The sequence below is a fragment of the Apodemus sylvaticus genome, chromosome 5, assembly GCF_947179515.1.
Source record: "Apodemus sylvaticus chromosome 5, mApoSyl1.1, whole genome shotgun sequence".
Lineage (NCBI taxonomy): Eukaryota > Metazoa > Chordata > Mammalia > Rodentia > Muridae > Apodemus > Apodemus sylvaticus.
The window spans coordinates 73,834,223-73,846,870 of record NC_067476.1 but is presented as its reverse complement, the minus strand read 5'-3'; the positions used below and the strand labels follow the sequence as shown (position 1 = coordinate 73,846,870).

Below are 12,648 nucleotides of genomic sequence, written 5' to 3'. Positions count from 1 at the left end.
CAACATGACAAGCAAAATCTAAACAGAGAGGAATCAAAGTCTCCCCAAACAAAAGGGCTACACAGATGGCTCATCTGAGCTTCGCCCAATATTGAAAGCTTAGCACTAATCCTTGTCACAGTCTTTGAAAACCAGAAGCCCGGGAGCTGCTGTAAGAGCCCATGGGCAGGAGCGGCTGTTCTCCCAGAGGCCCTGGGTTCAGTTCCCAGCACCCACATTAGGGAGCTCATAAGCACGTTAACTCCAGGGCCAGGGGATCCCAAACCCTCTTCCGGCCTCGGTAGGTCCGTGTACACATGTGCACATGCACATATAAACATAACTTAAAAATTAAAAACCTTACACACACACACACACACACACACACACCCCTACTGAAAGCTAATAAACTCAGCAATGTAACAGGATACAACAGTTCAAAGAAGGACAGCAACAGCAAGGTGAAAGACAATTCATAGAACAAGAAAAAAGTATGTAAGAATAATGTCTGCTAAGGCCCAGTACCCAGGCTAAGTAAGAATGCCTACATTTATCAAGAGAAAGAGTAACAATTCTACTTAAAAGTGGACACAGAGGGGTTGAAGAGACGGCTTGATGGTTAAGAGCACTTGCTGCTCTTATAGACAAAGGACCCAGGCTCAGTTCCCAACACATGCATGACAGCTCACCATTGCCCATAATTCCAGTCCCAACAAATCTAAAGCCATCTTCTCACCTCCTTGGATACACAATGTACAGACGCACATGTGAACAAAACAGTCACACACAAAATAAATAAACCTAAATTGTTTTTTGAAACAAAACAAAACCAAAAAAAAAAAAAATAGAGAAAGTGGGGGCTGGAGAGATGGAGCACTGGCTACTCTTCCAGAGTTCTTGTTCTTGAGTTCAAATCCCAGCAACCACATGGTGGCTCACAACCATCCATAATGGGATCGGATACCCTCTCCTGGTGTGTTTGAAGACAGCTACAATGTATTCATATACATTAAATATAATATTTTTAAAAAAATAAAGGGTTTAAATAGGTATTTCTTTAAGAATATATCAAATAAACATAAAAAGAAAACAAATGTCGTTAATAATTATGGAAATGCAAAAAAATCACCATATTTGCATTATACCCACTATGACAGCTATAAACAAAATATTCTTTTTTGTTTGTTTGTTTGTTTTTAGGAATTTTTTCCCCCCAGAGACAGGGTTTCTCTGTGTAGCCCTGGCTGTCCTGGAACTCACTCTGTAGACCAGGCTGGCCTTGAATTCAGAAATTTGCCTGCCTCTGCCTCCCAAGTGTTAAGATTACAGGCATGTGCCACCACTGCCCGGCTTAAACAAAATATTCTTAGACTAGCCTAAATGCTAAGTAAATTGAATGTGCATGTATTATTGGTAGAAATAAAAATTGCTGAGTATGGCTTTCAGGAAGTGTGGTGCCACATGACAAAGCAAGCACTTTCAGCTGCACATCCAAAGGAACTGTGAACAGGCTCACACAGGCACTGTGCACAAGCGTTTCCAGCGGCACTGACTGGTCTCCATGGCTGCACAGTGAACACAGCTCAAACATCCATCAACAAACACTTGTGATAGACACAAACATGAACATGTGTGTGAATATAAACTGTAATTAAAAAGAAGAACCAGCAATATTTCAAAGTAAGTGAATCTTGAAAACTCATAGCTCAAAGAAGTCATACATAAAAGGCCACTCATTAAATTGTTCCATTTATATGAAACAGTAGAATCATCAATGCCACAGACATAGCAGACTGGTGACTGTCAGGGACAGACAATGGTATGGATGAAAAGTAGCTGCTTAATAGGCACTGGATTTTATTTTAGGAAAATGAAAATATTTTGCAACTAGACAGACGGCAGTTGCACAACACTGTAAATGTACTAAATGCCACTGTTTACTTTTGAATGGCTAAATATTTGTGAAGTGAATTTCACTTCAATTAAAAAATATTAGGAAACGAAGAGCAATAATTCTAAGTTTGGCTTCTCTCTTTAAGAAAATAAAGCACTATTCAGAACCGAAGCTTCCCTAAAGATATTACCTGTTTACCTATGCTGTGCTTAAAGAGTTAACAGTATTTAACAACTACACAATTCTTCAGAGCATCTGGAATCTGGACTTTTAAGCTGCCAAGCAGCAGTGGCTTCCTCAAGCACTGTCCCACTCTACTGTCTGCCACAGCCACACTTGTTGGATTACTTTAAGAGGAATTAGCGATGATGTCAGCATACACTTAGAGTCGTGCTCCATAGAAAGTGGAGTGATAAGATCATTTGTCTACCCCAGTGCATTGCTCACTTAGGGCTCCTGCCTCACACACCCTTCTTCATGTGCCTGCTGAACTCCTGCTCTTGTTTGGTTATGAAAGACAGAATCCTTGAACTTTGGCATGTCCAGACCTAAGGTAATAATTTATATCCTGAATTTCAAACTGACAGATGCAATAGATGAGTGGCCAGGCAACGTCATTATGTGGATTTTATAAATTTGGACTGAAAGCAAGACAAAGTCCACTTTATGGTGGTCACTTCTCATCTCAGGCTCAGTTGGAGGACAGGACTGATACATGTAGACATGATTCTCCTAAGCATGCCTGGTTTAGGGAGGCTCAAGGAGGAGAGGGGACAAAAGTCAGTTAGATCACACACATCACTTATCAACTTTCATATTCTCCCAATTCTGAAGGACTCCAGAATATTAAAATTAGGTTAATTAATAATCCCACAGTAACATCTAAATGTTCATGTGACAGAAAAAGACACACATCTGTAATTTTAACTTAAGAAAGCTAGAACGTGATTAAGCTTAGTGAAGTGGGCATGTTAAAAAAACAACACAGGATAAAGAAGATTCTCTTTCCAAACAACCAAGCCATATGCCCAAAGGACAAGTCCCTGAAGGAAGTTAATTGTGCTTCTCCTGAGCCACAGGAAAGTGACAGCCTACTACTGCTATGAAGGACCCAGTCAGTCACAACATCCCATAAGACAAAGATTAGCTCAGAATAACATTCACCTTTCTTCAACTCTGATGGCTCAGAGAAGCTACAAATGCCTGATGCTAGTAGAGGGTAGTTGGTGGATTTGAGGAAAGAAACCACCTCTGTATCACAAAAGGACCACTGACAAAAGTTGAACCAAAACAGCAGATTCTCAGATAGAGAAAACAGCTTTCTGTTGGAAAAAGATGCCATTGAGGGCTTTCATAGATCAAGAGAAGTCAGTGCACAGGCTGAAAGATTCAGAGGACAGACTGCCTCTTCTGTAAGGATTGATGAACTGAGACTTTAGTTGAAGTCAGTGCTCATTCTGAAAATCCTAGGGGTCCTGAGAAGCACACTAACTCTTCTCTGCCCATACTCTGCACATGAGGCCCCCTGCCTGTGCTCTGCACATGAGGCCCCCTGCCTGTGCTCTGCACATGAGGCACACCTGCCTGTGCTCTGCACATGAGGCACACCTGCCTGTGCTCTGCACATGAGGTCCCCTGCCTGTGCTCTGCACATGAGGCCCCCTGCCTGTGCTCTGCACATGAGGCACACCTGCCTGTGCTCTGCACATGAGGCCCACCTGCCTGTGCTCTACACATGAGGCACACCTGCCTGTGCTCTGCACATGAGGCCCACCTGCCTGTGCTCTACACATGAGGCACACCTGCCTGTGCTCTACACATGAGGCACACCTGCCTGTGCTCTGCACATGAAGCACACAGCATGGACAGATGCACATCTGTTTACAATGGTTTATGAATACTGTAAACCCACTCTGTGTCTTACAGCTCAGATCACTTTCAAAACATTAGTGTCATTGTCAATGTACCTGGTCACCCAAGAGCTCTGATGGAGCTGTACAAAGATGTTGATATTTTCACACCTGTTAACACGATGCCACTCCACAGCCCATGGGTCAAGGACTAATTACAGCTTTCAAATCTTGTTAGTTGAGAAATACATTTTAAATAAGGCAATAGTAGCCAAAGATTGAAACTGTCTTGAAAGAATTCAATATTCTAGATGCTCAAATTCAAGACATATATAAAGTCTCAAACATTAACATAAAGTTGACTTTGTCTTCACAGGCAATTTTGAGGGGTTCAAAACTACAGCAGAAGCAACAGAGATGGAGGAAGCAGTAGAGTCAGAAGTGGGGCATGGAGCTGTGCTAATCACTCATGATCTGACTAGGCTCCAACAAAGGATGGGCTGTTCTCGGTGATGGGAAAAGTAAATGTTTTCTTGAGATGGAATCTTCTCTAGAGAATACTAGAGATTCACTCTGGTTTTTGGAAGAAACTTTGTCATGGGACAGAGAAATCTCTCATGAAAGGAGTCTGACTCAAGCACATCTCTGTCATCTTAACAAACTACCACCGTCACCTCACTTAACAGCTGCCAGTCAGATGAGTCAACAGCCATGAATATTAGAGCAAGACCCTCAACTTACTGCAATATTACCATTTGCTGAAGGTTTTAAAACTGAGATGTGTACATTTATGGACATAGTGTTGTTGTTGTAGCAGGACTGCAGTACAGTGCATGCATGACTCTAAATGCACTGGGGAGAGAAGTTCATAGACCTGGACTTATTGCACCAGGGTGTCTTTATGGTGTTCCTGGGTCTTCAGCCTTCAAGCTCTGAAAGCTCCTCTTTTCTCTTAGATCCACAGTGTAATGAGGCTTCAATAAAGGAGACATCTGAAGATCTTTTAGTGAGGCTGGATAAGAAGACTTTGGGGCAGATGTGAGACCATTATAGGTTTTTAACTTTACTGCCTTCTTTTCTATGTCTAAGGAAGAAAGGCCATGAATCATCATAGTCTGCCATGCTTCCTTCACTGAAGCAAAGTCTCAATGCCTGACCCACACACAGAGAGTGAGCTCTGTATGGTACAGGCTTTGATTTTTTTTTCCTTCTCATCTTTATATACAGATGCCATGAGTTGCAAAGTAGCCGGCACCTGACTTTGTGTGTGTGTGTGTGTGTGTGTGTGTGTGTGTGTGTGTGTGTGTAAGAGATGAAGTCCAGGTCCTTGTACATGCCAGGCCAGAGCTCCACCACTGAGCTACATCCTTAGAGTTCCTTACCATATCTTCAGTAAGTAAATAAGGCCATAACCTTTGAGGAAATCTATCGAGTCTTGAGAATGCCATATACAGAGGCTTAGTAATCCTGTGATCCTACTTGTTTCCTTATGTTAGCCTACCTATGAGAAGGTCAGCAGGAGCTCTGAAGTCAGGAATTCTGAGAATAGAACCCAGACTAGAGAGAGTTCCTGCTAATAATCTGTATGACTGCTATGCCAGATGGCCTCCCAACTAAACCTGCAATGACTAGATTCCTTCTAGAAAAAAGACATACTACTAGCAAGAAGGCCTTCAACTTAGAACTTTGGTGCGAATAAAATCAAACCATAAGATGCCATTAACATGGAGGTCCGAGACATGAAACAATGCCCAAGACCTAGAAAAGACTATGCTAAACACATAGCTTGCTTCCACTGTTTTAAGATTCAGTTAGCATGTAAACAGAAAATATCTGGATGTATGTAATAGAAAATGTTAATACTAATTAACTACTGGTGATCAAATTAATATAACAGAAAATGAATAGGTTATAGGGAGAGCATCTATGATTTATACTTCTGTGATGTTAGAATTTTTAAAAACATGCATGTTGTCTGTATAATCAGAAAAAGAAATGGAAAAAATAAGATGCTGTAGTTATCCTCACACACACATCAGAAGAGGGCATCGGATCCCACTGTAGATGGTTGTGAGCCACCATGTGGTTGCTGGAAATTGAATTCAGGACCTCTGGAAGAGCAGTCAGTGCTCTTAACCACTGCGTCATCTCTCCAGCCCCTTTTGTTTTTTTAAAAATAACTTTGTGTGGTCTTAGCTATCCTAGAACTAGCTTTGTAGACCAGGCTGGCCTTGAACTCAGAGATCTACCTGCCTCTGACTCATGAGTACTGGGATTAAAGGTGTGTGCCACAACAGCCTGGCAAAAGCTTTTCCTTTAGTTAACAAAAGGTGAAAGAGAAGTGAGACCCTGTGATGGAAACTACCACTGTGCAGCCACCTTCTGAAGTGCACAGAGGTCCCACAGCACGACTGAGAGGCAGTACAGCTTCAAGGACTTAGCCCTTATGCCCCCACACTTGAGCACGCGATCTTCCATATTTAAGCCCAACTGCCACACAGTCTGAAAACTTCTGATTTAGTTGGTGTTAGTAATTTGTTTAAGAATAGTCCTCAAAGTACTTCCTGGTCTTTGGGCAGGCTCTATGGAAATGGTGATGAGCCGTCTTGTGTGTTTCCTGAGCACGAAGTTTTATAACTCAACTCTGCTGCCTACAATTGTGTATGCAAGATTCTTTGGTTCAAGAAGGCCAAGGCGGCCTGTGGCACACCCCCCCCCCCCAGGGGCTAGCCTCTCAGAATCATGGCTGGCCACCCACTCAGGCAAAAGACTGAGACTCACCAGAGACTATTTTCTCACGGATGAGACCAAGTCTGAGTGATTAGAAACAGCTCAGGACACTGATGTTTGAGACAAGCACATGATTAAAAATGTTCATAATAACTAACTAACTACTATAGGTAAAATTTTGTAAAATATTTCAAAAAATGCATAAGTTGGGGGAGAGAATCTTCTACAAGTTATATTTCTGTGGTTGTATTCTTAAATCACATGTATAATCTATATAATCAGAAAAGGAAATGGAAAAATAAAATGGAAATTAAGAAAGTCTTTTCTTTATAAAGTCAAATAAGGTTTCGCGATGGGAAGTAGGACTGTGAACCCTGCCAAGGAGCTCAGTGCTCCTCAGCTACGAGGGCGGTCCTGTGCTGCAGCCCAGGCTGGCTCCAGGTGGCAGCCATCTTCCAGCCTGAGGCTCTTGCATTCTGAATTATAGACTCCCCAGCAGGCCAATGGCAAGTTAAAGACTTCATGAAAACTGCTTTTCTCTGAAGCCTTCTGTCTCATCACTGCTCTTTCTCTAGACAGGAAACAGTGACAGCTAGAAATCCCTTCCCCACCCCCACCCCCAAGGTTGCTCTTGTGCCTTCAACGTTTCTTTGGAGGTTGCCAGTTTTATTCTAGTCTTACTAATGTTACTAACTTATGATAAAAATCTGACTTTAGAAAATATAAATGTAGGGCTTTAATGTTTGAACTAAAATCAAACTAGAAAGTTACAATTTGGTTCTACGTCATCTGTGATGATGGAGGAAGTCTGAAATGAAATCCCTTCTTTGCTTGTTTACTGCTCCGGACTGACTCTCCCAATCAGGTCCTCACTTGGTCTCAGTGGGTGAAGCTAACAAGGTGTTTCCTGTTTCCAGTATGGGGTGCTTCCTCCCTGAGGCAGACATGCCTGTCTGTGAATTTCTGCATCAAAACCAGCAGGGGGAGCACATTTAATAAGACTCTGAAGGCAGCTACCTTGGGAAAATAATTCAACTTTCTTCAGAAGAAAAGTTCTTTTGAATGTGAGTGAATTATCACACAATAAAGTGATAGGATGTAGATTTGGTGCTGAGATGAAGAACACTTAACAAAGAGTATTTAGAAAGCGCCCAGCAGCTGCTTTCAAGGGCGCAGCTATTGTTACAGCAGGTACAGACACACTGTGCCCTACCTGTTTCTCCAGGCTTGGTTTGCTAAGCTGTACAGTCTGAGGTCCAGCGAGTCTGGTCCCTGGAGTAGCTATGACAATGCTGGTGAGCTGGGCCATGGGGAACGTTTTGGCTATGGTTGCGGTCTGTCCATTGACAACACGGACAGGATGGATGGAATTCTGGGACGTGGGGAGGGTTGTGGGTGTAAACTTGGTCAGCATGACAGGCCTCTGGATAAGCTGAGGAGCTGCAAGCATGGGAGGAGGCGCTGGAGCGATAGGAATGTTATTCTGGGCCACAGGCTTGGGTCGAACCTATGAGAGAGAGAAAAAAAATCTGTATTATCAGAAGTAGCAAGTGTTCCAGCATTTCTAAACAGACTGGTGGTGCCAAGTATGGCCCATGACAGTCTTCTAAGTCTGAATGTTTAGGTTAACTTAAAATGATCCCGTGATGGCTGCTACTGACACAGGAGCAAGAACTACATTAAACACTGCTATCAACACCTATAGATATAGATTTCTAAAACACAAAGGCTTCATGAAATCTACCAACATACCACACTGATTTCACTGTTTGAAAACATGAACTAATCTTTGATTCTTTACTGAAAACCTTTCATGTAGCTGTTATGAGAAAGAAAATAGGCAGTCCATATAAAGTGCCTAGGGCTACAGCCAGGTTCGCCTAACGATCAGTTCACACCATTTTTAATGTCCTGACTGTGCTTCTTGTCCACAGCCTTAAGTACTTCCAACCTGCTGCCTACCAGCAGAAAGAGGGAATCTCTAGAACATTTAGTATGATCATGTTAAGTATTTACCTGCAGCCACTTTCACACACCCCACCCTGCTGCTAGGATTCAACCCGGTCTCTGCACAATGGAGAGGATCCACAGGCTCTTTCTTCTTCGGGGCACCTTTCCAGGCTCTTCTTTAAGTCTAACCTGGGTGGCCTCATGGTCTCTGCACAGCCACAGCAAATCTCCTTGGCTTTGGCATGTACATGTATGTGTGTCTCCACTCTAGACATGAAAGCCTACACTGTACTCTCAGCCTGGGACATGTAAAAAATTCCTTCTTTAAAATGTATCAGACAGACTTTACTGGGGTTTTAGGGCTCACATTGAATGTAGACTCTTTAAGGAAATCATGACTGTACTTTCTCAGTCTAGAATGGTCTGTGTTCCTTCCACATGTTCAGTTGATCATACTTCCCGTATAGACACTAATTCCCTATAGGCAACTGTGATGCTGCTGCGGCTGTGTCTTGAAAATCAGCACATCCAGGACACAACAGCTTAGTACAAAGTTTGCTACCAATTGTACTTTTATGTCCCTGCCCAATCACATTAGGGCAGCAGGAGGCCTGTGATTGGACAGAGAAAAGGGAGGTGGAACTAAGAGTTGCACTGACAGAGCAGGAAGGAGAGGAATAAGGAGAATGGAGGCCAACGTAATGATTTCATAGGGTTAGAATAATTGGGATAATGCTTTATCATTATCAATTGGCTCTGAAATTATTGTAAAATTTCCCTTCCTTATGGCTGTATTCCCCCAGCCAAGGTAATGGCGCCATGAGGCTTCCACTGCTATTATCTTGGCTGCCGTCAGTCAGGCAATTTCACTCCACCTTCCCTGCATGGGCAGTGAGGTTCCTGAGGATCTCACGACACTTCCCATGACTGGAATTCCTACTGCTTTACTCACCTGTGGAAGAAAGTTTGGACGTGGAGTAAGTCTAGGAGGAGGGATAAACTGTGGTACTTTGATGGGCTGAGGAGGTGTTGCTTGAACCTGCTAAGAAACAGGGAAACATAAATAAACCTGAGGGCCGTCACTATTCAGTGTCAGAGGCAGACACACAAAGGACACGGGCATTTGCCTTCCACGTGACACAGCAGTCCCACCAGCTCTTCCCGTGTAGTTCATTATCTGGACTAACACTGCTTTAGAAACTATTTCCTTTCCCATCTACACATTCTGTCCCATAAAGTGATCAGCCGCGCTGTCTCCGCACATACAGAAGCAAGCACACTCAGCAATCTTAGACTGTTATTTGATACCCACGAACTCTTACATTTATATTTTAAGAGTCAAAACGACATCTAAAGTAAAATCAAATTTACTGTCTGCCCAAATAGACCTTCCCTTCCCCAAAGATACAAGCTTTACTCAACAGAGAGCAGCTTTCTTCCTACAGATAACTTTTTTTTTCTTTTTTCTTTTCTGGCTTTTTGAGACATGGTTTCTCTGTGTAGCCTTGGCTGTCCTGGAACTCACTGGACCATGCTGGCCTCAAATTCACAGCGATCCACCTGCCTCTGCCTCATAAGTGCTGGATTAAAGGTGTATGCCACCATGCCCAGTCTACAGAGAACTTGTGACTCCTCGTGCCTGGTTGAGAGTTAGGGCTGTGTCTCTAAGGACTCCTGGGTGAGCAACAACCTTTCACTTTGTTGATACTTTTACTCATTATTGATCTTTATTCAAAAAGCCACCAAGAGCTCTGTCATTTGAAGAAGATAACTGAGTATCACAATTTGGACCTGGTTATCATAAACTTCTAAGAACAACAGTGTCTAAATGGCTTGATCCTAGAAATACCATGGACAATCTTGTTCAAATATTTCCTTGAGGTGATCCTCCCTCTGGAAGGACTTGGCCTTCTGCACATTAACCTCCAAGTTTCCTGAGTATTTTTAATACTGCCCCAATCAACTCTAAGTACTTCCTGGATTCATTCAATTTAGAGGGATAATGAACTGAAAGAATGTAGCAGAGGGCTTTCCTCAAAGCAGAATGTAGCACAGGGAGTTTCAGCACTCAGATTTCAGTGTGTGCACATGTGCATGTGACAAGCCTACAGGGGAGTTTGCTTTGCTAGGAATGATAGGAGCTTAGAACCCAGCAGGATCCCAAAATGGATACCCTCTACAATGCACAACCTGAACCCTCTCATGTGAACACATGAGTAGCAGCTGCTGGCTTACCAGAGTGACTGTGTTTTTTGCCACAATTTGGACAGCCTCTGCCCCAGGCCCAGTGACCTTACTAGACGTCTGGAGGTTGACTGGTGTGTTCTGCACATCAGTGCTGAGCACAGCCTTCTGGCTGTTGATGGCGGTCACCATAGCAATGGTAGGTCTCTGGCCCACAACAGAGGCAGGCATGGTCGCAGTTGCTGCTTTCAAGACGAGAGGTAGTGTCTTTGTGGTAATCATAGAAGCTGTAGTTACAGTCTTCTAGGAGACACGGAGAACAGATATTAGGAGACCAAAATGTGATTCCACTGAACCATATGTTGCTGAACTCCCAAAGGAAACAATGCAACCAAGTTTGTCTATGAGCCTTTGCGTATGTAGAGAGCATGCTCCTTATTATAGACAAGCTCTATTTCCTCAAGTTAGGGTCACTTGTAAACAGGAAAGTCCACCAGTGAGTGTACACTCATGTAGACATATGGCTTTAGGAATGGATAATACACATCTACATGTACATAACAGGAGCCTACTTAATGCTTCTGAGTTTTCTAACTGCATAAAGTCAGTTAATTCTTGTGTAAGTTGCACGTTGTCTCTATCCCTGATTGCTATAACCTCACTGATCTGGCAATTTGCCTTTCAGGACTTAAAGGAACGGTGTCATCTTCCTGAGGGCCCCCTGGGGGAGCAGTAGAGAAACTCACAGGAGGATCAGCACAACTGCTGCCTCAGAGGCAGTAAACCCTAAGCTGCAGATAATGATGCTGTTAACCAGTACAGGAAACTCCAGTTTTGATGCCAAATGGAGGGCTGTGCCTCTGCCTACAATCTTTCCTCTTGAGAAATGATGTGGAAACCATCAAAGAGTCAGGGAAACTGACAAGGTGGGAACAAGCATCTGCCTTGGAACTTAGAGGAGGAGCTTTGATGAGGACCCAGCTGATGCTCAGAGGGTGTTACTGGAGCTTTGAAGCTGCATTTGTCAAGTTCTACTAGACAAATCTACTAGAATAATGACAAATGTCTGGTACAGAAACCACCTCATTACACCGGATACACATCTACCTGGCACTACTGCTCACTCAAGATGTAGACCTTTCAGGAACGCAGACATTCATCGCCACTTACTGACTCTGATATTTATTCTACTCTCACTTCTTCTAAAATGTAGTCAATACTTTGGCAGCCACTGGCTACCCCTGGCTTGTCAAAAATTTTAATTAGAAACTGAAATGGTCAGTCTGGTGCTTGTGCTCATCACTCCTTCTAAGCCACACGTGGCAAGAACCGCAAGCTGGACAGTGTCAGGAGAGCACGTGCAGCTCTGCAGGACTTCCCCAGCCCTCTCTCCTCTGCACACCTGCAAAATCCCTCAAGTTTCTCCTCCACATCATGTAAGCACCATGTATCCAGAGACTGAGTGTACAGAATTTTTTACCTTTTCTTCCTGATGTGTTTGCATGCACATACACTCATCTTTTAAAACCTCCTTTTAACAACAACAAGAACAAGAACAACAACAAGAACAACAACAAAATGTAAAGCTGTGGACTCATCCATCCCACCAGCAATCCCTAGTAGTGTCTACAATTAAAACCACCCAAATCCCAGTTCAGGCAGCTCATGCGTCCAACCATTGTCTCCTCAAATGTGAGAGGGTGCCTAGGCAGCAGGTCAGGGTTGACAGCCAGGTGACAGCTAAATGCCATTTGATCACCAGAAGTGCTAGAGCGTGCAGAGGAAAGGCTATCTCACAAAGCCAGCTGTTGTATAAAGAGTTTAAACACAGTGTGCTATCAGTTTCATCTTGCAATTTAAAATGCTTGAATACAAAGAGCTTTTGAAGAGGTAAGTGAGCAAGCCACAGAAGACGGCCTTAATCCCAGTGTAACACAGGCTACAGAATGACGGTCTGTCTGCTCAGTAGAATCCAATGGCACAGATTTTAAAACAGTATGTGTGTTGATATTGCTTTAAATGAGGTCAATGGACTTTTGTTTGGAATACCTCTAGTTGAGG

At 43.2% G+C, this 12,648-nt stretch overlaps 1 protein-coding gene across 22 annotated transcripts in view; it reads right to left on the bottom strand.

The window, feature by feature from the left end:
• The window catches only part of Phf21a (PHD finger protein 21A), a 182,984-nt gene that overhangs the window by 25,530 nt on the left and 144,806 nt on the right, over positions 1-12,648 (bottom strand). For 14 of the 22 annotated variants that reach the window (XM_052183011.1, XM_052183007.1, XM_052183016.1 and 11 more), the window contains 3 exons: positions 10,639-10,890; positions 9,356-9,445; positions 7,667-7,960 (listed from right to left, as the gene is read on the bottom strand). In XM_052183011.1, coding sequence (XP_052038971.1) covers positions 7,667-7,960; positions 9,356-9,445; positions 10,639-10,890 — 636 coding nt within the window. The remainder of the gene's footprint in view (positions 1-7,666; positions 7,961-9,355; positions 9,446-10,638; positions 10,891-12,648) is intronic. The other 8 variants (XM_052183022.1, XM_052183025.1, XM_052183021.1 and 5 more) reach the window with 4 other exon arrangements.